At 43.7% G+C, this 24,366-nt stretch overlaps 1 protein-coding gene and 1 long non-coding RNA gene across 9 annotated transcripts in view; both read right to left on the bottom strand.

Annotated features, from left to right (window-relative positions):
- The window catches only part of ENOX1 (ecto-NOX disulfide-thiol exchanger 1), a 294,079-nt gene that overhangs the window by 5,596 nt on the left and 264,117 nt on the right, over positions 1 to 24,366 (bottom strand). For all 8 annotated transcript variants that reach the window (XM_081206412.1, XM_081206405.1, XM_081206409.1 and 5 more), the window contains 2 exons: positions 15,557 to 15,664; positions 7,192 to 7,251 (listed from right to left, as the gene is read on the bottom strand). In XM_081206412.1, coding sequence (XP_081062538.1) covers positions 7,192 to 7,251; positions 15,557 to 15,664 — 168 coding nt within the window. The remainder of the gene's footprint in view (positions 1 to 7,191; positions 7,252 to 15,556; positions 15,665 to 24,366) is intronic.
- On the bottom strand, positions 2,164 to 4,221 carry LOC308594054. The gene is made up of 2 exons (XR_014011271.1): positions 3,006 to 4,221; positions 2,164 to 2,647 (listed from the first exon to the last, which is right to left on the bottom strand). It is a non-coding gene; the product is annotated as an uncharacterized lncRNA (long non-coding RNA).

Below are 24,366 nucleotides of genomic sequence, written 5' to 3'. Positions count from 1 at the left end.
CAATTGCAAACTAGATCAGCTTTGTCTCTTCTTTTTTTTCTTTCTCGGAGGTGAGGAAGGAAAAGGTCCAGATTGTGTGATCGTCTCTTTAGGATTTGCTACCTTCCTCAGCAAATTTAGCTAAGACCTCAAGATTACCATGGATGATTTCACAATCAAGGCAAGTAAAAATAATGTAATTCAATTTGTCTCATGCATTGCTCTTGCAGCAGCAAAACAATGCAGATTATTATCCACCCTGAAATCCTGCTGCCTTGGCTGAGGCAACAGGTGTGTACAGCCAACGCAGGAATCCTGCATTGCCCCAACCGGTGATGTCACCCATGTCGTCGGCTGATGGACTGCTGAGCATGGCTTGGGGGAAATGGCCTTGCAGGTCAAATTGGACTACCTAGCAGGCCACGACTGACCTATGGGCCAGATCAGGGGTCTGCAACCCGCGGCTCCGGAGCCACATGTGACTCTTTTACACCTTTGCCGCGGCTCCGGGGCGGATACTAGCGAGGGGAGGAGGCGCATTGTGCGCCCCAACACTCCCCACTGTGGCGGGTGCTGTACTGGCTGTGACGTCGCATGGGGGCAGTGCGTGCGTTAGTCACGCACCGTCCCGACATCACCTTCCCGCCCGCCCGCTACACTGTAAGGGGCATGTATGCTGGTCACTGCATTGAAAGGGGGCATGTACGCTGGTCACTGTTTTGAAGGGGAGTGAAGAACACACACACACAAAAAGGTAACTTGTTAATTTAACGTTTATTTCTATGAGGAGGAGTAATTCTGAGGGGTCAAACAAAGAAATAATAAAAAAGTGACAAAAAAGTTATTTTTATAATGACGAGTTTTGTGGCTCCCAGGTTTTTTTTTCTTCGGAAACGGGTCCAAGTGGCTCTTTTTGTCTTAAAGGTTGCAGACCCCTGGGCCAGATGATCTGCACCCCTGGCTTAAGCAGCTGCAATTGGAGCTACACTAAGAACAAGGAGCCACTGCAGCCAAACCATCCTCAAATGGAGTATGAAGTAGCAGTAATAATAATAATAATAATAATAATAATAATAATAATAATAATTTATTATTGATATCCCACCCATCTGGCTGGGTTTCCCCAGCCACTCTGGGCGGCTTCCAACTGAATATTAAAAACAATACAGCATCAGACATTAAAAGCTTACCTAAACAGGGCTGCCTTCAGTTGTCTTTTAAAAGTAAAATAGTTATTTATTGCCTTGACATCTGGTGGGAGGGCGTTCCACAGGGCAGGTGCCACTACCGAGAAGGCCCTCTGCCTGGTTCCCTGTAACTTGGCTTCTCGCAGTGAGGGAACCCCCAGAAGGCCCTCGGCGCTGGACCTCAGTGTCCGGGCAGAACGATGGGGGTGGAGACGCTCCTTCAGGTATACAGGACCGAGGCCGTTTAGGGCTTTAAAGGTCAGCACCAACGTGACCTGGCCGTTGTGCTTTGCAATTTCTCCTACATGTGCTGTTTGGGGGGTTGGTTACTTGCTCAGACTTGCCAGCAGAGCAACATCACAGGGGCCTGAGATCCACTCCAGGAGGCCTGAGAGTCCCCTTCTGTTTAGCTTTCCTTGCTGCAGAAGGCAACGGGTGAGAGGCTGCTTCAAACAATGTGAAAAGCAGCTAGCTGGAACCAATATTTCCATATGCAGCTGGCCAGCCATTCGTGAAATAGCTTCACAACTGTCAGGCAGAGCCTTGAACTTAAGTTATTCTTGCTCTGTTATGAATAATACGCAGCAGAGGCAAGCAAAAAACCCCGTTCCTGTTGCTCTGCTGCTCACGGACGCAGCATTACCATACGCTGAGCCCAATCCACCGGGAAGTTCTTTTGCACACCATTAAAATAAATAAGAGTTGTTCAAGGGAACCTATCTGTCATCTGTCTTTGCTCCCTTTGCTGCAGAGATAATATGGGCTTCCCCCCGCCCCAAACACTGAAGCACCTGTATTTGTAGAGATGGTCATAGCTTCAGAATTCCATAACAAACTGAATAAACATAGCACCTCTGTTTGAAAAGCGTTCAGTTGAGAAAAGGCATTTACCAAAAGCTGTTTTTGCAAGAAAATGGCTCATATATATAACGACAGAATCAACAGGTTAAATCAATGTTGATGTCTAGGATAGTCTATATTACATTTTTTAAAAAAAAAAAACCAGTTTTGAAACTTGTTTAGTTTGCAAGGTTCCCATTTACAGCATCTAGGGAACTGTAGTCCTATAAAAGGGCGAGAAATCTCTAATTTACAGGCATCTCTATAAATCTCTAATTTATTGACTGCATTGTAAAAAATATTGCCCAAACACAGGATATCCCAATGTGGTCAGAAATAATCAAAGAAAGGGCAGTCCAAAATGGGTGGGAGTTTATTAAAGGTGAAATATCGAAGGCCCACAAGAAAGAAAAGTGGGAGGCATCTAAAGAAACCGGTGTGGCTGTATGAGGAAGAGGAGCGGACTTGGGTCTCAAATTTCAGTGGCACCCTGTGCAAGGCTAAAATTCAGTGCCCCTTCCCACCTCTTGCCTTCCATTCTGCTCAGTTCACTACATCACAGTTACAACATCCTGCACCCGACCCTTCCCCCCAGCTTGGACTGCAAAGAACATGGCAGTAGTTAAGCATTTTGCCGGTCACTATATGGGACGCGGGTGGCGCTGTGAGTTAAACCACAGAGCCTAGGACTTGCCGATCAGAAGGTCGGTGGTTCGAATCCCTGCCACGGGGTGAGCTCCCATTGCTCGGTCCCTGCTCCTGCCAACCTAGCAGTTCAAAAGCACGTCAAAGTGCAAGTAGATAAATAGGTACCGCTCTGGCAGGAAGGTAAACGGCGTTTCCGTGTGCTGCTCTGGTTCACCAGAAGCGGCTCAGTCATGATGGCCACATGACCCGGAAGCTTTACGCTAGCTCCCTCGGCCAGTAAAGCGAGATGAACTTGCAACCCCAGAGTCGGTCACAACTGGATCTAATGGTCAGGGGTCCCTTTACCTTTACCTTTATGGCTGCTGGGCAGTGTTGGGCTCGATGGGTCACAACTTGAGCCGACTGGATCAAAGCTTTCAACACAACCAGCTCATGTCCAGATTGACTTAATTCATCATGTGGCTCCTCTCAGAACAAATCATGATCATTGCCAGAGCCTCCACATTTTTACTTGGGGTGTTTTAGAAATTACTCTCAAACTAGCTAACATTTTAGTTTTGCCTTATCAATGTTCCACCTTGCTAGAACCTGTGGTGTGAAAATGAAGGTAGAAATACAGAGATTCAAAGATTCCTCTTTTCTTTACTACAGTATTCCTCAACCTTTTTAAAACTCAGGACCCCCTTCTAACCCAAACATGCATTTAGGGGACTCATTTCTCAATATTTCCCCATGTATTTGCATGGTGGTTGTGCTCCTGGTGTGACCCACCTTGGATCAGGCCGTGATGCGCTAGGGGCGCCCGACCTGCCAGATGAAACTGTGCTGGACCATATTATAGATAAAAGCTTATTATTGTTTTATCTGTTCCTTGTCTCTCATCATGGGGAACCAGAACCACCACAACACTCTAATCTAAAACTACAGATGTCAAAATTGATCATGAAACAAAACAAATAGAGCATGAAATAGTCTAGATGAAGGATTTTCATATCAAATGAAAAACTCTGGCACCAAAGGCAAGAAGAGAAAGAGACAGAACTTCCTGTACCCACAGCCCTTTGCTATATACTAAAATCCTCTCAGTCAAGGTAGCCTCTCATACTGTCCGACTACAATGCCCAAATGGCCATGTTGGTTGTGACTGAGGAACACTGGGATCCAACAATATCTGGGGAGCTTCTTCTTCTTCTTTGGTGATTCCTCGTAGCCGAGTAAGATTGTCTTCCATCAACACGGTTTTAACAATGAGTCCGTAAGTGACTGGGGAGGCCAGTTCTGGATCCACACTTCCTTCCACAGTTGGGGACATTGGTTTCCGGGCAGGAGTTGATGACGGTGTAGATTTGCCAAGCATGCCTTCCTCTTAGCACGTTTCTCCCTTGCGTCCTGAGTGTGAGTGTCTTCAAAGCCCATGACACCTTTGGTAAAGGCTGTTCTCTAACTGGAGCGCTCAAGGGCCAGTGTTTCCCAGTTATTTATACTACATTTTTTTAGATTTGCCTGCTCTGAGATGTTGCGCTGCTGGCTCTCAGCACCAAACAACCACCAAACAAGGAAAGGACATACAAACCATTTCCCTTTCCACTTTGCCTTGACTTGGGGGTAGGGTAATGGAGCAAATCGGTCCAGCAGAAACGAAAGGGCAATAGCATCTCCCCTGGCAACTATGTGCTTCCCTAAAGAAGCCTGTCTCATTTGCCTGCAATCTTATTTTATTTTTTTAAACAGGAAAAGGAGCAAGGATGATTCCCCTGCAAAGATGCTTACCAAGGCCAGCTCCAAGCTAGGAGGAGCTTCACGGGTCCTGAGGAGGATTAGTTTCTGCACAGCAACGCTAAAAGATCAGCATTTCTTGCAGTGCATCTTTGTTGTGCACACGATGACAGTTTGGCTGTCAGCCCTGTCTGGAATGCACTTCTTTATACTAGTTTAAGTAACACCCTCTCACAGATGTTTTAAAATATGGGACAGGCATCTCTGCATTTCTTTCCCAACACCACACGGATCTTGCGCTGAATATGAGGGTATTTGCTAAATCCAACTTGTCAACTGTATCAAATAGGTACTAATCCCATTAAATGCATCAGAGACCACTAATAACCAAGCATGAGCCACCAAATCCTTCCCTCTCAGGGCATTTTGATCTGCTCAGATTTAGAGACTAGCCTCAAGGGGAAAAGAACTGTAAACTTTCCTTAGTAATAAATGTACTTTTGAAAGCTTTCCCCCAAAAGTCACTGCTGCATATTAACTAACCACCATTTTAGAAGAAGTATTAATCTTGAAATGCTCTTTACAGGGCTCTCATCCATCAATGATGCTCATTACTGTAGCAAATGAAACCTTCAGCATTATTTATGATTAATATTATTATTGGAGCCTATGTCCCCTATTTCTCAGTTATAGTTCTCTGGAACCACTTCCAAATCTGCAACAAAGCAATTTCTCTTTAGAGTGCAAAGGCAGAAAATGCTGTGGAGCTAAGGAGGAGAGAGATTGTGCCCCAGGCCCACAGCCCTCTTTTTCCCAGCTCCTAGATGAAGGAAGACCTGAAGGAGCGTCTCCACTCCCATCGTTCAGCCCAGAAACTGAGGTCCAGCTCCGAGGGCCTTCTGGGGGTTCCCTCACTTGCGAGAAGTGAGGTTACAGGGAACCAGGCAGAGGGCCTTCTCGGTAGTGGCGCCCACCCTGTGGAACGCCCTCCCATCAGATGTCAAGGAAATAAACAACTATCTGACTTTTAGAAGACATCTGAAGGCAACCCTGATTAGGGAAGGTTTGGGTTTTTTTTGCTTCTAAAAGATATTTATTACAATTTTTAAATAACAAACAAACCACCAAACACATAAAGTACCATCACCATATAACAAACAGAAAAAGTCAAAGTAAGATTATAAGATAAAGAAAGAATAAGAAAGGAAAATACAAATAAAATAAAGTTATTCATAAAACATATTTTCATAATCTTAAGACTTCCTCACATCGCCCTTCCCTGCGTTCTCATTCATGTAGTTATATGCAGCAATTTGTTACCTTACTTCCATTCTTATTTTATAAATCTCAGATATTATGTTCCAACTTTTAAATGGTTTTATCATAAATTAAACTGCTTTTTCATGTTTGATTCTATTTTTAATATTCTGTTGGGAGCTGCCCAGAGTGGCTGGGGAAACCCAGCCAGATGGGGGTATAAATATCATCATCATCATCATCCATACAAGCAGAGGATGAAGGGTTTGAGGTGGCCAGATTTTCTGTCTGCCTCAGGGATTGTGGGTGCTACTGCAGAGCTATCATGTTCATCTGTGACTTGCTCACAAGCACAGACAGATCTCCTGGAAGAGAGTCCCACTCGTCTTCACTCTTGTTTTCCTCAGTCCTTGTCTCATGGGGAGCAGCTGAAGGAGGAAATAGGAAGCAGGAATCCCCCTGCGCAGAAAATCAGGTATGGATGGCAAGCAACTCAGCTCAAGGTCTTTAGAAAAGCAATTTTAAGGGTAGGACTGCATGTTGCATCTATATGTAACAAAATCAATCCTTTTCCTGGGAAAGGCAGATTTGGGGAGAGGGATTTGGAATGGAGAAGGGGAAGACATCCCAGCACATCTCTGCTCCAAATGGCTTCCACAAGCCATTTCTGCTCTGCCATTTGTTGTTTTAGATTTGTAAGTGTTCTTGCCTGTATTCCATTACTATATTATTGTTTTTAATGCATTATTGTAAACTGCCCTGAGAAAGTTGTGAAAGAATGTGGGTTAAACCACAAAGCCTAGGACTTGCCGATCAGAAGGTCAGCGGTTCAAATCCCCGCAACGGGGTGAGCTTCTGTTGCTCGGTCCCTGATCCTGCCAACCTAGTGGTTCGAAAGCACGTCAAAGTGTTAGTAGATAAATAGGTACTGCTCCGGCAGGAAGGTAAACTGTGTTTCCGTGTGCTGCTCTGGTTTGCCAGAAGCGGCTTAGTCCTGCTGGCCACATGACCCGGAAGCTGTACGCCGGCTCCCTAGGCCAATAAAGCGAGATGAGCGCCGCAACCCCAGAGTCGGCCAGGACTGGACCTAATGGTCTGGGGTCCCTTTACCTTTACCTTTACCAGAATAATTAAAATGTAACTAGGCCCTGAAACTTCACTGCTACTACGAGGTCTAGAAAGCTGCTTTGGGGGGTGTGAGAATTAAAGAGGGGACCCTAGGATTCTGAAAACTCATTGTTGAAAGCTGCAGGTTTTTGTTTTTTTCATTCTTCACAATTCTTCTAGGTCCCATACATTTTTCAGTAGTGAAAAACAAGAAAGCTTTGTTGTGATGAATGCTACAAAGCAGGACAGCCATTTCTTACCAGAGACGTGTTAATTCCAAAAGGCAGATTGGGAAATTCAGTTCATTTGTCTTGAAATAAGCATGCTTGGAAGTGAACCTATGATTCCAAGGAAAGGCAGGTGTTTCCCTAGCCATTAACTCAATGCAGTTACTTTTATTTCAGAGTGCAAATAGTAAGCATGTGGTCTTGACAAAGAAATACAAAGTTGCACCTACATTTGCCTGAGATTCGTCACGACCATTAGTTTCTGCAAACTCCTTGGTGTTTTTTTTTAACTGTGAAGACAAAAAAAAATTATTATTATTTTTACTGGAGTATTTCATGTATTTATTGTTGATTTATTTGGAGCACTGCTTTTTATAAGGCTCCCAATGAGCAAAACAGATGGAACATATAGTTTCAGCTTTTGCTGGAACTAGTTTGAAGCTAATAGGTTAGCTGAAAATAAAAACAATAAAAGGAAGCAAATTCTGAGACAGGATCATTATTTTTTAAATAATAAGATTAGAAAGCAGTCTCAGGGCATAAAAAGTATGTAAAATTGGCTTTTATGAGTAATAAATGATTGCATTTTCCATTCCTCTTGCTGTTAATTTGAAACTTTGCTGTGGTTGCAAGTTGCTGCTTGCTAAATTGCAGTTAGCTAATGATTACTTTTGAGCAATATATTTTGGCTGGTTCAAAAGGCTGACATGCTACGATAGGCTTCCTTCTCAGGGGAACATCTGCAGGAAGAAAGAGCAGCTCATTTAGATCCCAAACGGTTGCAAACAGAATGATCTCTCAGATTCCGTGTGACTACAAGACGTTGAGAGAGAAAGCGAGAGAGGGAAATCTTTCTAAGTACAGTGGTACTTCGGGTTACAGACGCTTCAGGTTACAGACTCTGCTAACCCAGAAATAGTACCTCGGGTTAAGAACTTTGCTTCAGGATGAGAACAGAAATCGTGCAGCGGCAGCGGGAGGCCCCATTAGCTAAAGTGGTACCTCAGGTTGAGAACAGTTTCAGGTTAAGAAAGGACCTCCAGAACGTATTAAGTTCTTAACCCGAGGTACCACTGTATAAAAGAAAACACCACACCACACCACACCACACCATGGAAGCAGGGTAGCCATTCAGGGAAGGCAAAAGGGCAGGGATGGGGATGTTGTAGCCTTCCAGATACAGTGGTACCTCGGGTTAAGTACTTAATTCGTTCCGGAGGCCCGTTCTTAACCTGAATCTGTTCTTAACCTGAAGCACCACTTTAGCTAATGGGGCCTCCCGCTGTTGCCGCACCGCCGGAGCACGATTTCTGTTCTCATCCTGAAGCAAAGTTCTTAACCTGAGGTACTATCTCTGGGTTAGCAGAGTGTGTAACCTGAAGCGTCTGTACCCTGAAGCATCTGTAAACCGAGGTACCACTGTACTCCAGCAGCTCCTGCTAGCACGGCCAATGATCATGGATGAGGGAGATTTTGTGATTTTGTATATTGTTTTTCTCTCTTGTTGGCTGAAGACCCACTTCTAGTCAGTGGCGGAGAGCAGGGGGGGCGGTACTGGCGTGTGTCCTGGGGGTGTGGCGCCAAGTGCAGGCGGGGGGGATGGACTACCACTGGGATCACACTGCCGGGGGCGGTGCGCTCCCCCCACACTCCTCTTCCTCTGCCAGTGCTGGTAGTCCATCCTGCAGAATATCTAGGTGGTCGGCCTCCCTAGCTGCTGCTGGCCCCTCCTACCAGCGTATTAGCTTACCAGATAAGCTGGTAAATCCTGTTAGAGTTCTCCTGGAGGCCAACCTTGTGACCTGATGGGCTAGCAGCTCCTGCTCAGTCCTCAAGTGGTCAGTTTCAGGAAGTCTGGAAACTGGTGCTGGATGCGGAGGTGGAGAAATGTTTCCCAGCCACCAGCTTCACTAGGTCTGCATACTAAAAATGTCCAGCCCATCTTGGGGCTATTAGGATTGCCTCTGCAGGCCCTCAAGAAACAGTATTAAGTCTGGGTAAGTATACATGGGAGAACATGCCCTTTCAGCTAACCTGGTCTCAAGCTGTTTAGGGCTTTAAGGTTTTTCAGCGGCTTAAATTAGGTGGCAGTCCAGTAATCGACTGGGAGCCAGTGCTGGTAAAAAGCACAAGGGCCATATAGTCAAAACACCCATTCCAGCTACCGTATTTTTTGCTCTATAAGACTCACTTTTTCCCTCCTAAAAAGTTAGGGGAAATGTGTGTGCGTCTTATGGGGCGAATGCAGTCTACGCAGCTATCCCAGAAGCCAGAACAGCAAGAGGGATTGCTGCTTTCACTGCGCAGTGATCCCTCTTGCTGTTCTGGCTTCTGAGATTTGGAATATTTTTTTTCTTGTTTTCCTCCTCCAAAAACTAGGTGAGCCTTGTGGTCTGGTGCGTCTTATAGAGTGAAAAATACGTTAATAATCTTGAATCCCTGTTCTGGACCAATGTCAGTTTCTGGACCATTTATATAGGTGGCCCCTTGTACAATGCATTGCAGTAGTCTAGACAGCTGGCCAAGCTGTCTCCATCCCAAAAAGGTCCCAGCTGGCATATTAACCAAAGAAAAGAAAATGCACTTCAGTGCTGGATCAATACTTACCCCCAGACTGTTTATCCTAACAAATGGATTGTATAATGAATGTGGTTTTAACCAACAGATTACAAAACAATTGAGATCCTTAACAAGGAGAATGAATGGACAGCAATTAAAAAATATTGCATACCCTGTAGTTAAATATGTGCAAGAATGCCCCTGCCTAAATCTGTGGAATATTAGATAATATAGAAGGTTCATTGCTGCAGATGCTCAGATTTCAGTATTAGGAACGGCATCTTTGCAAGAGTCCACTAAGCTTTGCTGAGAGCACGTGTGAAAGTCCTTGGCTGCGTCATTAAGGCAAGTTATCAAACATGGTCCCTTGTTTAATTCAGGCAGCTGCTTAATCTCTCGATAATCAAGAATGAATTAACTTCAATTAGATCCCAAAATTACAAAGCTTTATCAGCTTCAGTTAAAATGGCTCCAACTACAATGACATAATGTTTAACTCCCAGCCCTTTTCTATGCAGGCAATTTCTCAGTTGACCAATTACAACTTGCCTGAAACCACAGCTATATCGTGAGGCAATGAGGTTGCCTACAGGAAGTGCAGTTTCTGGCTTTCCTTGCTGTCTTAAAAAATCTGTCGTCTCTTTCCTCAAGCTTTGGAAATAGGCAACACACCTTGCAGAGCTCTTGTTACGTTGTTCAGTGCCTGTAACAGGCAAGATTTGTGTTGACCCACTTAAGACTTCAACACCTGCAACGAACAACTTACATTGATCTCAGATTAACAAGCCAGGAGAAGAATGTTTAGGGGTTGCCATCCTCTCCTCTGGGGAGGGACATGGGCATGTGTTTCCCCCTGGGGTTGGAACACAAAACATGAAAATCTCAGGAAAGGAATATCTCAGGAAAGGAATGGAAAAGACTTTGCTCATGTGCTCAAGACATCAATTCCATAAAACATATTTTGCTGCACTGTGCGAAATACGAGCAAGCCAGGGCTGAACGGATATTACCCTTGCTGGTACCTTTCCCGGGAAAATCAGAGGCTCACTATGTCAGGTTCCTATTGGAAGACCAGACAAATGCTAGAACATTAGAACTGCAAAGTTTTTATCGGTGGTTGCAAGAACCAATGATCCCTATCTTTTGAACAAAATGCTTGTTTAACCCGGAGGTAGGCTGTATGAATTGTGCATTGCTTTGTAACGATTTGTTGGGTCTCTGGACTGTAATACAGATTGATGATGATATTAAATTACAATATTTTTGATTGTGGGACCTTTCTTGTACACCACAGAGTGTATCATCTAAAAGTTTAAGGTGTGCAGCAAAGGGCTTGAAAGGTGACAGGACAAACTTGAGTTGGATTTTACGCTGGGAAATAGTGGGCCTTCCATGCAAGGGACATGGTTGCCAGGTAAACGTTGTTTGGCTTCTGAAATGCTGAAAGTAATTAGTAGCCTGAGTTCTGGCACCAAACTGGCAAAGACGCAGCTGCCTTTCATTGCTAGCCAAAACACCTTTTGCAAATGACTACCTCTTCCCAGCATAAAATGAGGGATTTCTGTTGAGTCTTTGTGAACCAGCCAGCCATATTTGGTCCCTACCCTAAAGCAGTGGGTGGGATCCATTATTGACAATGGAATGCGCTGAACCTTTTCTCTTCCACAATGTACCTTCCTGGACTCTTGTCACCCCACACATTTTTCTTCCGGCATGGCTCAGATAATGGAAGTGGGCCAGACTAGTGAAAGTTGCCTGAAGGAGGCACATTTTGTTTTTATTTTTTAAAATACCTGTCACCCAGATTTAGGGTGGGGCAGACACATTTATACACATGGCAGGCTATCCCTTCCCTGGCTAGTCTGACCGTCTTGGAGAGAGAAAAGAATATGGACAATGGCAATCTTGACAATACAGTGGTACCTCGCAAGACGAATGACTCGCAAGACGGAAAACTCGCAAAACGAAAGGGTTTTTGGTTTTTTGAGCTGCTTCGCAAGACGATTTTCCCTATGGGCTTGCAAGTTTGTTTCCTTTTTCTTTTTTTTTTTTAAAAGATTTTTTATTGCGTTTCTTTTCATAGATTAACAAATTTGTTTACATGGCAACATGCAAGAAACATTTTTTATATATATATATAAAGAAAAATAAAAACAAGAAAAAATGTTATGAAACCTTCCTTAACATCTTTCAGCAATTCACTTTTGGACCTCCTCGCATCCTCTCAGCATTGCATTCATTGTTCTAGCCAGTTCAGCAATTTGTTATCTTGTTTCCCATCTTATTATACCTTTAAATGTATTATGTTACCAATTTCAAAAAATTGTAATTTAGTTTTGACATTGTTAATAAACATAATAATTTGTTTCAAATATTTCTCGTTTTTTCTATCATTACTTACTTTATCATTTCTTAAAATAAATTGCGGAAACATAACATTTCTTAATCGTGCGCTATCTTAACATTCAAACAACTTATAATGTTTTTGCAAATAGTCCTTAAATTTTTTCCAGTCCTCCTCCATAGTTTCTTCGCTCAGATCTCGGATTCTGCCAGTCATTTCTGCCAACTCCATATAGTCCATCAACTGCGTCTGCCAGTCCTCCAGTGTGGGTAAATCTGGTGTTTTCCAGAACTTAGCGATGAGAATCCTAGCTGCTGTGGTTGCATACATAAACAAGGTTCTGTCCTTCTTTGGCACCTTCCGGTCCACCATGCCCAGAAGAAAGGCCTCTGGTTTCTTAGAAAAGGTATATCTAAATACCTTTTTCAACTCATTATGTATCATTTCCCAAAAGGCCTTTACTTTCGGGCAGGTCCACCAGAGGTGAAAGAATGTCCCTTCTGCCTCCTTGCATTTCCAACACTTATTATCAGAAAGATGGTATATTTTAGCCAGCTTGACTGGGGTCATGTACCACCGGTATACCATTTTCATAATGTTCTCTTTCAAGGCACTACATGCCGTGAATTTCATACCGGTGTTCCATAACCTTTCCCAGTCCTCAGACATAATGTTGTGTCCTACATCCTGTGCCCATTTTATCATAGCAGATTTAACTGTCTCATCCTGTGTGTTCCATTTAAGCAGCAAGTCATACATCCTCGAAAGTACCTTAATCTTTGGTTCTAGTAACTCCGTCTCCAGTTTCGATTTCTCCAACTGGAAACCCACTTTTTTGTCCATTTTGAATACCTCTTGAATTTGAGCATAATGTAACCAATCTCGCACCTTACCTTTTAATTTGTCCTGGCTTTGGAGCTTCCAATTGTCTCCAACTCTTTCGATCAGTTCCCAATATTTTGGCCAATAGGCCTCCATATTGGGCTTTTTTTTTGAGATCTTGGCTTCCACAGGTGATAACCACCTCGGGGTCTTGTTTTCTAATAAATCCTTGTACTTCATCCAGACGGCAAAAATTGATTTTCTGACAATATGGTTTTTGAACAGTTTATGAACCTTCGCCTTGTCATACCACAAGTATGCATGCCAGCCATACACATTATCAAACCCCTCCAGATCTAGGACATCAGTGTTTTCCAACAGGAACCAATCCTTCAACCAGCAGAAGGCTGCAGCTTCATAGTACAACCTTAAGTCCGGCAGGGCAAACCCCCCTCTTTCTTTTGAGTCGGTTAGTATTTTAAATTTTATTCGGGGCTTTTTGCCCTGCCAGACAAACTTAGAAATATCCTTCTGCCATTTTCCAAAACATTCCATTCTGTCCACGACCTGAAGGGTTTGAAATAAAAATAGCATTTTTGGCAAAACACACATCTTTATAGCTGCGATTCGGCCTGACAAGGTAAGTTTCAATCTTGACCAAATATCCAAATCCTTTTTAATTTCCAACCAACATTTTTCATAATTATCTTTAAAAAGATTTAAATTTTTGGTGGACAAGTATACCCCCAGGTATTTCACTTTTTTAACCACACTTAGCTCTGTCTCTTTCTGATACCCCTCTATCTCTGTAGGTGTCAAATTTTTGACCAAAACCTTAGTTTTTTGTTTATTTAACTTGAATCCCGCCACCCGACCAAACTCCAGGATAAGTTCCAGAACTCTTTTTGTACTAGATACTGGCTCCTGTACTGTCAAGACTAGGTCGTCTGCAAAGGCTTTCAGTTTGTATTGTTTCGCTCCGACCTCTATACCTTGCACCAACTGGTCCTCCCTAATCATATTCAGCAATACCTCCAGAACAGAGATAAATAGCAGAGGGGATAAAGGGCACCCCTGTCGTGTCCCTTTTTCAATTAGAAGTTCATCCGACACCACATTGTTCACTATCAACTTGGCTTTTTGCTCTGAATAAATTGCTTCTAGTCCATTTTCAAACCCCCGTCCCACTCCCATCCCCTTCAAGTTTTTCTTCATAAACATCCAAGAAATGTTGTCAAATGCTTTCTCCGCATCAATAAAGATTAAAGCAGCCCTTGTATTGTTTCCTTTTTCTTTACACCGTTAATACAGTTGCGACTTGACTTCGAGGAGCAACTCATAGCACACGGTGTGGTAGCCTTTTTTGAGGTTTTTGAAGACTTTGGTGATTTTTGAAGCTTTTCCAAAACTTTCCCGACACCGTGCTTCGCAAGACGAAAAAAATCGCAAGGCGACAAAACTCGCGGAACGAATTAATTTCGTCTTGCGAGGCACCACTGTAATGTCTCCTGAATGGCACAGCTCTCCAAGATCTGAAATGAGAGGTCTTTCCCAGGAAATTGCAGAATGCACAAAGAAGTATACATTACGTACAAAAGAGACACAAAACTTTTGATTCCTGAGTATGCTTTCTGAGATTCCTTCACCTGGATATGCCAAGGACTGAACCTGTGACTTTCTATAGGACATGTGTATTCTATGTTTGTGGTTCCTCCCCATGGAACACAACAGAGAATACAATCTAAAACATGCAGGGTCCAGCCTGCTTAGATTTGTACTCTGGCTACTAATCTTGGACTCTTGAACCTTGGTCCTTCATCTTGAATGATTTCTTGCCAAAACTTTTCCGAAACCGTGCTTCGCAAGACGAAAAAAACCGCAAGACGAGAAAACTCGCGGAACAAATTAATTTCGTCTTGCAAGGCACCACTGTATAAGCACTTCTAAACTTCCAACACCAATATAGCACATGAACATAGTACAGTGGTACCTCAGGTTAAGAACTTAATTCGTTCTCGAAGTCCGTTCTTAACCTGAAACTGTTCTTAACCTGAGGTACCACTTTAGCTAATGGGGCCTCCCACTGCCGCCGCCACGCAATTTCTGTTCTCATCCTGAAGCAAAGTTCTTAACCTGAGGTACTATTTCTGGGTTAGTGGAGTCTGTAACCTCAAGCGTCTATAACCCGAGGTACCACTGTATGTAACTGTGTCCAATACTTTATTCCAGAATCATTAGGTTCTCCCCTTACTACAGACTTAACTATCTCACCCTGGAGCATGCTTTTCAGCATCATACAGCATCAGAGAAAACTGTCTCCAACAGAATCCTTAGGTTTATAAGAGGCTTGCTTCCTGCCACTGTTGGGGAAGTGTAGAGAAACACTGGGGATCTTTTGCTGTCATCATGATTCACTCTCCTGCACGCATGCATCTGCATGAATGAGACAGGAGATGCTAAACTCATTTTACCCGCTACTGGTCTTCAAAGAAATGGCTGTTTTATTTGAAATACGTTTGCTTTTCCGGCATATTTAGCTTTCCCCAAATCCATTTGTCTTCAGATAGAAAAACACTCAGGCATTGCTGGTATCTGTGCGGAGGAAAATGTGCTACAAGGGATGAGATTAAAGATCTCCCGCTGCCACAGAGGCAGGGCTCCATTATGCCTTGACACTGTCTTCTTCAACTCTACTGTGTGCTCCTTTAAAACCAGTTACATATGCAAACAACTGTAAGGACATGGATCGTATGTGATTAACAAGAGAGAGACAATGAAATCCGTGTTGCACTAATTTCAAGTGCCACCGGGCCAGGTTTTCAGTACCGAGGCACAATGAACCCAACTCCGCTAAGGGTGCTCACACTCACCTGGTCCTGGAGAATTTTCAGTATTGTCTGGGTTTGCATGTGCTCTTCCTTTGCTTGCTCAAGTTCTGACTTTTTATTGTTTAATTCTTCCTGGATTTTCAACAATTGCTGCACGGGAAAAATAAAAAAGATGTTTCTGATTACTGATGCCTGAGCCTGTGAATAAATATTCACGATTGCAGAGTCTCATGCAAGCAACACTGTTCATTTTCTGTTTTTATTGCTGTGACTGTTGTGTCTAAGCTGAACAAGACATAAATTATCTCTGTCTGCATTTTCTGCCACTCAGCAGAGAAAGGCACTTCTCTTAATGTAACAAATAGCTTAACCACACATTAGAACACAAACTCTTGGTTGGGTATGCCATCTGCAGAGAAGCTGTCACATCCATCTGAGCCAAAGCCTTATTTGTAGAGACTCTGGTTTTAATAATACCGAGGTAAACACTTCAGCCCCTAAATAATTTACTAATGCAGTCCTTTAATATAATTAGTCACTGGGCCATAGCCACCTCATTCTGCCCAAAGCCATAATCTGAAATGCATCAATTGCATCTGAAATGCAACATTTGGGACCGCATCTCCTAGTATGTCCCGCAGAGGACCCTAAGGTCCATAATAGCTTGAAAGTCCCGGGCCCTAAGGAAGCCAGACTATCCTCCACCAGGGCCAGGGCTTTTTCAGTGATGGCTCCAACCTGGTGGAATGTTCTGTCCCATGAGACTAGGGCCCTGCAGGACTTGATCTCCTTCTGCAGGAGACAGAGCTATTCCACCTGGCCTTCAATTTGAATTAGCCTGATCCTCTATTCCCTTTCCCCCTTTCCTCTTCTATGAAGAAACACTTTCTGGGACCCCACATTTAAATTATTCCCTGGTCTCCTTGCTGGCCCTAGTAGGACCAACTTGGCCAGTTAGCCCTGGTGATCATTCAATGTCTACTGACTGGGGTTCCCCCTCCCCCAGAAAATGTCCCCTGAATTTTTGAATTTTATTGATATTAATGCTACATTTTATGTTGTATTCCATGCTGTTTTTAAGTAGCATTTTAATCAATGTTTTATATTTGCTGTTAGCCGCCCGGAGCCCTGTTTTTAAACCGGGAAGGGTGGGGTATAAATAATGCCGAGTTGCCAAGAAGGCAAATGTGGCTTTTCTTCCCGAGCTGCTATTGAGAACAAAGCCTGCAAAAAAGGAAACTGCTGCTGGGAATTATCCAAAGATTGGATGACTGATGATGGGAACTCTTAAGCTTTCTAAAAAGGGCGTCATATTGACTAGTCCAGTACGGAACCACATAACAGGATGAAGGCAGACTTTTAGCACGTGGTTTCCCTGAAAGCACATTCCTCAGCCCACAATGGTATTCTAACGAGGGGGGCAGTATGTGCCTGGGCAGTGATGGCAAAGTGGAGGATGCCAGGGTGTACCAGGGAAAGTAGTCACAGGCATAAAGAATTATGTACTGAGGATGGTAGGACCAGATTTGGAGAAAGGTTGGGCATCTCAAGGCCACGGGGATCTTGGGAACCCAGGAGTTATTGGGTTGCCCTGCCAGCCAGAGCTCCAGTTTGATGGTGCTGCTTGTGAATGCTGATTTGAACATGGATGAAGCAGCCAACTTGTGTGTATTGCAAAGATCCATGTAAAAAATTCCTTCCAGTAGCACCTTAAAGACCAACTAAGTTAGTTCTTGGTATGAGCTTTCGTGTGCATGCACACTTCTTCAGATACACAGTGTGCATGCACACGAAAGCTCATACCAAGAACTAACTTAGTTGGTCTTTAAGGTGCTACTGGAAGGAATTTTTTTATTTTGACTATGGCAGACCAACACGGCTACCTATCTGTAAAAGATCCATGTAGTACCTCTCGCAGGGGACCCATGCTCCATCTGGGGTAGTTTATCCACCTTTGGTCCCTACCCTGCACTCAGCTCTCACCTGTGGCTCCTAGAGGCTGTCAGCATGTGACAGCAGCCACACCTTGGGAACAGCTTCAACTGGCCATCTAAACCAGGTGAGGGTAGCCGATGGGTCTCAAATCCTCAGTGACTTAGGGACTTTCCCTGCATGTGAAGACAGGCGTCGGCAATTTGAGCGGATGAGACCAATAGCAGATGCAATGGCCAAGAAGATGGGGCTTGTCAACCTGGGAATATAGCCCATGCAGGAGAAGGAAAATTCTAATCATAAACCTCCAGTGCCTTGTGGGATATCTTCAGGAGAAGTAAAAAGCTGAGGAGTAAATCCTACACAAATCTGGAGTGGAGCCCTAAGACGGTTGGATGGTGCCCTGTACTGCGTTCTTCCAGCAATTCCTGCAGCCAAGCTGGTGCAAAACGTCTTGCTCTGCTTTCTTTTGGTCCACATTAGTGAGACCAAGATGGAGGGTGTTCCACAGGGTGGGTGCCACTACCGAGAAGGCCCTCTCCTCTCTTCTTGCAGTGACGGAACCACTAGAAGGCTTTCAGAGCTGGACCTCAGTGAACAATGGGGGTGGAGATGCTCCTTCAGGCATACAGGGCTGAGTCCATTTTGGGTTTTAAAGGTCAACATCAAGCACTTTGAATTGTTCTTGGAAAGCGTATGTACTACGCTGGTGATACAGTGCACAGGCAAGTAGGGCCTTAACCAGAGTACCAGATGGATCTTGTAGACAGCTGCCCTGGACACAGGTTGACCTGTGCATCCATGGACAGCTATGAGTCCAAAATGACCTCAAGGCTGCACACCTGGTCCTTCAGGGGCACAGTTACCCAATTCAGGACTAGGGAGTACCCCACACCCACCCGCCCCCTGTCCCCCAAAAACAGTACTTCTGTCTTGTCAGGATTCAACCTCAATCTTTTAGCGGCCATCCATCCTCCAACCGCCTCAACACCCTCACACAGGACCTTCACTGGTTCCAATTTTAAAGAAAGGTAGAACTTGAGCTTTTTTCAGTCGGAGCTCACCGGGGCTCAGCTCCAGCACCTCTCAGGTGGGCACCATTGCCATTCCAAGAGAATAATGCTGAGCTCTGGCACCTCTTTTTCTAGAAAAATAGCATTGGGTAGAGCTGAGTATCATCCGCATACTGGTGAGCACCCAGCCCAACCCACCTGATGATCTCTCCCAGCAGTATCATATAGATGTTAAAAAGCATTGGGGAGAGGACGGAGCTTTGAGACACCCACAAGTGAGAGCCCAGGGATCCAAACACTCACCCCCCCAACACCACTTCCTTTATTTTTATTTTTTTATTAAATATTTATTGAGATTTTCAAAAAAGAAATTACAAAAGGAAAAGGAAAAAAAAGAAAAATACAAAATAGAAATAGTTAAAAACAATTCAGTCTTTCCATCACATATTTTCATTTGCTTATTTCCCGGATCTCCTCACACCTCCCTTTTCTGTATTCCAACTCAAATTGTTAATTCAACAACCCCCCCCTCTTCAATCATCTTAATCTTCAATTTTTAAAAAAATATTTTAACATTACATTTTTACCTATTAATAACCATTTTCTCATATTCTCTTGTAACATTACAGCCATAGACCACTTCGTTTCTTAGAAACTAAGTGGTCCAACACCACTTCCTTTAAATAAGCTGTTGGGCAGGTCAACTTCAAACCTATTAATGAGTGGACAATTGTTACAAATAGCAAAGTGAAAGCAAAATCCACTGCCTTCAACTATTATTATTATTATTATTATTATTATTATTATTATTATTATTATTATTATTTAGATACCACCCTATACTTGCAGTTCTCAGGGCTGTTCACAGAATATGGAACCATGAAGCTTCTTAATGTTTTTGATTTTAATGTATGGTGAAGTATTTGGTCAAAGACGGACAATTCTCAAGTTACTTAAATTATCCTGTGCTGGTTTACGAAGAAGTAATCCCCAATGATTTCACTGGAACTCAACCTTTGGTGAATGAGCAGCTGATTAGGGGGTGCTGCAATACTAACGCTCTCCCCAATGCTCAAATGAAGTGCTGATGGGGGGAGGTTGGGGGCTGTAACCTGTAGATCCTGGATACCACCACAGGATGGGTAGATTGAATGAGCCTTGTTAGAGCTAAAGCTCTTGCGATTGGGTTCTAAGATGAATAGGAACCCCCCCCCAAGTCTCTGCTGTCATTTACAGAGTAATTCAAAAAGGTGACAATAGCACTTAGAAATTATAAAATTATCTCTGCTGATATTCAGTTTAGCTGATTTCTTGAAATCCTGTGCTCATTCTCTTCCTGCAACCATCATCCTATGTCTCAGATCTCATAAATACACCACAGAAAAATCATCATCTCAAAACCAATCTTGAGCGTTTCTGAAGCATTAAATATAGAAAGCACTATAGACAAAAGCTGGGTTGCTCAAGCCTCTGCAATGAATATTGTCAGCGTGGCCCAGAATGCTAACACCCATGAAATGCTCCCAAGCATACACAAATTCCAAAGGCCAATGCAGGATTGTGTGAATTGTTGCTAGTAGCACCCTGCCACAAAGTCTTATCCCCTCTAAACACGAGAATGTGTAAGTTCATCTGATAATTGGTACGCATAATGAGCAAACACAAGCCACTTATATAGGAAGCTACAACCGAATAAGAGTAATCTGGAGCTTTGGGGTGTACTGGACCAGGTGCATTTGAATTACTCTTGCATACCCTACTGATTTAATAGCAGGCCTTGCCATTCTCAAGAATATTTCATTGAACTGGTGGCATATTGTGGTTTGCAGCTTCTCAGAACTAGGCAAATGCGTACCTTTAAATACAAACCAACGTTTCTCTCCCCGCCATCTGCAGTGTCCCTTTCAGACCAGCCTCAATGAAAGACACAAGGGCACCCTCTCGCTAATATATATTAAACACAGGATTCTGAGATTTTGTGGTCTGTTGTGTGGTATGTAAAAGGTAAAGGTAAAGGACCCCTGACAGTTAAGTCCAGTCGGGAACGACTCTAGGGTTGCAGCGCTCATCTCGCTTTACTGGCCGAGGGAGCCGACGTTTGTCCGCAGACAGTTTTTCCAGGTCATGTGGCCAGCATGACTCAGCCGCTTCTGGCAAAACCAGAGCAGCGCACAGAAACGCCGTTTACCTTCCTGCTGGAGTGGTACCTATTGATCTACTTGCACTTTGACGTGCTTTCGAACTGCTAGGTTGGCAGGAGCAGGGACCGAGCAACAGGAGCTCACGCCATCACAGGGATTCAAACCGCCGACCTTCTGATTGACAAGCCCAATGTTTTAGACCACAGCGCCACCTGCGTTCCCATATTGTGTAGTATGTAAAGGTAAAGGTAAAGGGACCCCTGACCATTAGGTCCAGTCGTGACCGACTTTGGGGTTGCGGTGCTCATCTTGCTTTACTGGCCAAGGGAGCCGGCGTACAGCTTCCGGGTCATGTGGCCAGCATGACTAAGCCGCTACTGGTGAAGCAGAACAGCGCATGGAAGCGTCGTTTACCTTCCCACTGGAGTGGTACCTATTAATCTACTTGCACGTTGACGTGCTTTCGAACTGCTAGGTTGGCAGGAGCAGGGACGGGGCAGCGGGAGCTCACCCCGTCGTGGGGATTCGAACCACCGTCCTTCTGATTGGCAAGCCCTAGGCTCTGTGGTTTAACCCACATCGCCGTATATCAAATACATATGTGGTTCCCAAACTCCCCCCCCCCCGATGAACCAACTGAAAAAATTCAAGTGTTTCAGCGGACTTAAGAATTTTTTCTGCCTGTTCTAGTAATTGTAATGGCAGTGCTAGATGCCATAATTTTTAACAGTATTGTTTCTTTTATTTCAGAGAAGGCACGCTGAATGGTTCTTACCCCCCCACCCCTCCCCCAAGCAAGGCAGAGAGCTTTTAAGTGCTAGGGTTGCTTACTTTGCTTTGGGAGGTTCTTACAAAATCTCGGGGGGGGGGCATCTGAAATCTTGTGAGAGCCTCCGGAGTCCACTTAGAAGCAGTATAAATATAATTAAAAATAAATATGAATACTTAATGTGGACATGCCACAGAATTTTTCTCCTCCGATATTCTCAGCACAGTTTCAAGGACCTGAAATGAACCATGAACCACCAGCAGTCCTAGACCACAGTTGTAGAACCACTGTATTAAATTATTAGCATATATAAAATAAGTGAGGTCACAACTTGACTATGCATTGATAAAAAAAGTCATGAGTATCTATGGGCAAGAGAACTGCCTCATCTTCAATATATAGCCTTTTAAATGTGTTTCTGGGAGGGGGTTATTGGTTTATTTTTGTTCCTATTTTTATGATGTATTTTGTGTTCTCAACTTGTATTTTTTATGTTGTGGGCCACCCTGTGATTTTAGGATGAAGACCGGTATGCACATTGAATAAGTAATAATAATATACCTTATTGCCAATCTGTCTTATCTTGTGTTATCTCAATTCACCCCACCCCTATGGACTCCATTCACCTGATTTAAATCCAGGGCTCACATATGAGTCCAGTAAACACCATGACAGTAAGTTGCTCTGCTAGGTAAAGGTAAAGGGACCCCTGACCATTAGGTCTAGTCGTGACCAACTCTGGGGTTGCGGCGCTCATCTCCCTTTATTGGCCGAGGTAGCCGGCGTTTGTCCGCAGACAGCTTCCGGGTCATGTGGCCAGCAGGACTAAGCTGCTTCTGGTGAACCAGAGCAGCGCACGGAAATGCCGTTTACCTTCCCGCCGGAGCGGTACCTATTTATCTACTTGCACTTTGACGTGCTTTTGAACTGCTAGGTTGGCAGGAGCTGGGACTGAACAACGGGAGCTTACCCTGTCGCGGGGATTCAAACCGCCGACCTTCTGATCGGCAAGTCCTAGGCTCTGTGGTTTAACCCACAGCGCCACCCGCGTCCCTAAGTTGCTCTGCTACTGCTGCCTCATTCCTGCCCCAATTCAAGAAACACCTATCTGCCAACTCTGACTTGAAATGTGCATCTCTTACTACAGAATAACACAACATCTTAGAATATAATGCATTTTCCCTTCCCAGAACCCTGCATGACATTTAGCCTGCTAATCTTCTCTGTATCATTCCAATTTTAGTGTATGTGCTGCTGAAGCAACATTTATTCTGGAAATATTCTGCAATCCATACTGAATGATTCGTTGCCATTTTTTGTCACTAGTATTTTAAGGTTATTTTCCCTGAACTACAGAACCTGAGAATCTTAATAACTGTCAGGTTATAGATGACACCTCATGTGAAATGATCCAATTTGAGAGGGAAATGGTAACTGGGTTTAATAATAATAATAATAATAATAATAATAATAATAATAATAATAATAATAATAATATATAACCAGCTATTCAGTAGCAAAACAAAACTCTACATTACATTTTGAGATTTGCTCCCAGTTTTTGGAGTAGCGATATGAGATATAGGAAACTGCAACCTTATATTGTCTCTCTCTCACTCTCTCAAAAGCCATTACGAATGGACACTAAATGAAAAGCTTGCCATCAGGTTCTTAAAGCAGTCCTTGAAAGCCTCATTCAGGTGAGTCACCTTTCCTGAATCCTGTTTCCCCCAAGCATGATATGAATCAGAAACCTTGAGGCAATAATCTCTGTATCCCATTACAACCCCCACAATCCATTTAGCTTACAGATCCATTCACAGAGCCCAGCCACTATTATTTTCTCCTTGATTCCATTCTTTTAGAAGCATTCTTATTCTTATTTAGACTTTTTGCAAAATGGGAAAGGAAAAATAAAAACTTATAAAAAACCCCGTATATTCTCCCCTCCCCACCTTTGCAAAGTTACCTTTAGAGGGAGGTAAAGAATATTATAATCCACATTTCGTTTCCAAAAGGACCATCTTTCTATAAATTTATCATATTGGGCAGTGCAGATGACTCTTTTTTGAGAACCCAGTTGAGTTTGCAATGCAATCTCCCATGCGCAGGTGAAAAGCTCATTCAAGGGCAAGGGGCTGAATTAGGCATGCTGTGTTGGCAGGGAAGGAGGAAAAGGCAGTAGGGGCAGAAAAAAACTTTGAGGAAAACTGCAGGAATTAGTACTCTGTTTTCTTGTGAGCTTGGGGCAACAGGTTGACCCTTAAGGGAGACAAAGCCCCAGGCCAGAGTCTGATTCAGCAAAGACACTCCATATATTTCTTTGAAAATGTGGGCCGTGGAAGGGACAAGGAGACGGAAGGAGCCTGTTAGAGCGGAAGCAGAATATCCTGGAGAAGAGAAGACGGGGAGAAAAACAGAAACAAACCCAACCAAAAGGGACTGTACAGTTCTGGGGGGCAAGCAGTGGATGGCTGAGAGAGAGAAGTTTGGAGGCAGAAGGCTGGGGTCAAAGAGGAGGTGCTGAATTTCATGCAGTGGCGATTTGACTTTACCTGAACTTTGTGACCACAATTTGGGTAATAAGGAATAATAACCATCTGTGAAAGCACAGGGGTTATGGGACATGAGAACCTTCTGCTCCAAATTTTGTTCTGCACCAGCGAAACTGGACGCCTTCACCTGCCCCAGACGCAACAAAACATGCCTCTCCTGTATTGGCTCTACAGCTACAGCAGGCGCTGTGACTCTCCAACAGTTTGACTTCACCCCCACCCCACCCCCGAAGGCACATTCCTCTATTGTCTCTTGAGACAGATGCCAAAAACAATTTGCTCCTAATTTAGATGTGGGCTGGATGGAATACCTGTTTTTAAGGTCAAGGGAATGGCTCGGATAATTCTCGAATGCTTTTTTCAGAGCTAAATTCCGTAGTTTCCTCATTCAGTTCCATCATGAGATCAGGTAAAGCATATCTCATTTGTTACCATGGATACA

The sequence above is a fragment of the Podarcis bocagei genome, assembly GCF_964188305.1.
Source record: "Podarcis bocagei genome assembly, chromosome: 8".
NCBI lineage: Eukaryota > Metazoa > Chordata > Lepidosauria > Squamata > Lacertidae > Podarcis > Podarcis bocagei.
The sequence above is the reverse complement of the archived record's forward strand: the minus strand, read 5'-3'. Positions and strand labels throughout refer to the sequence as shown.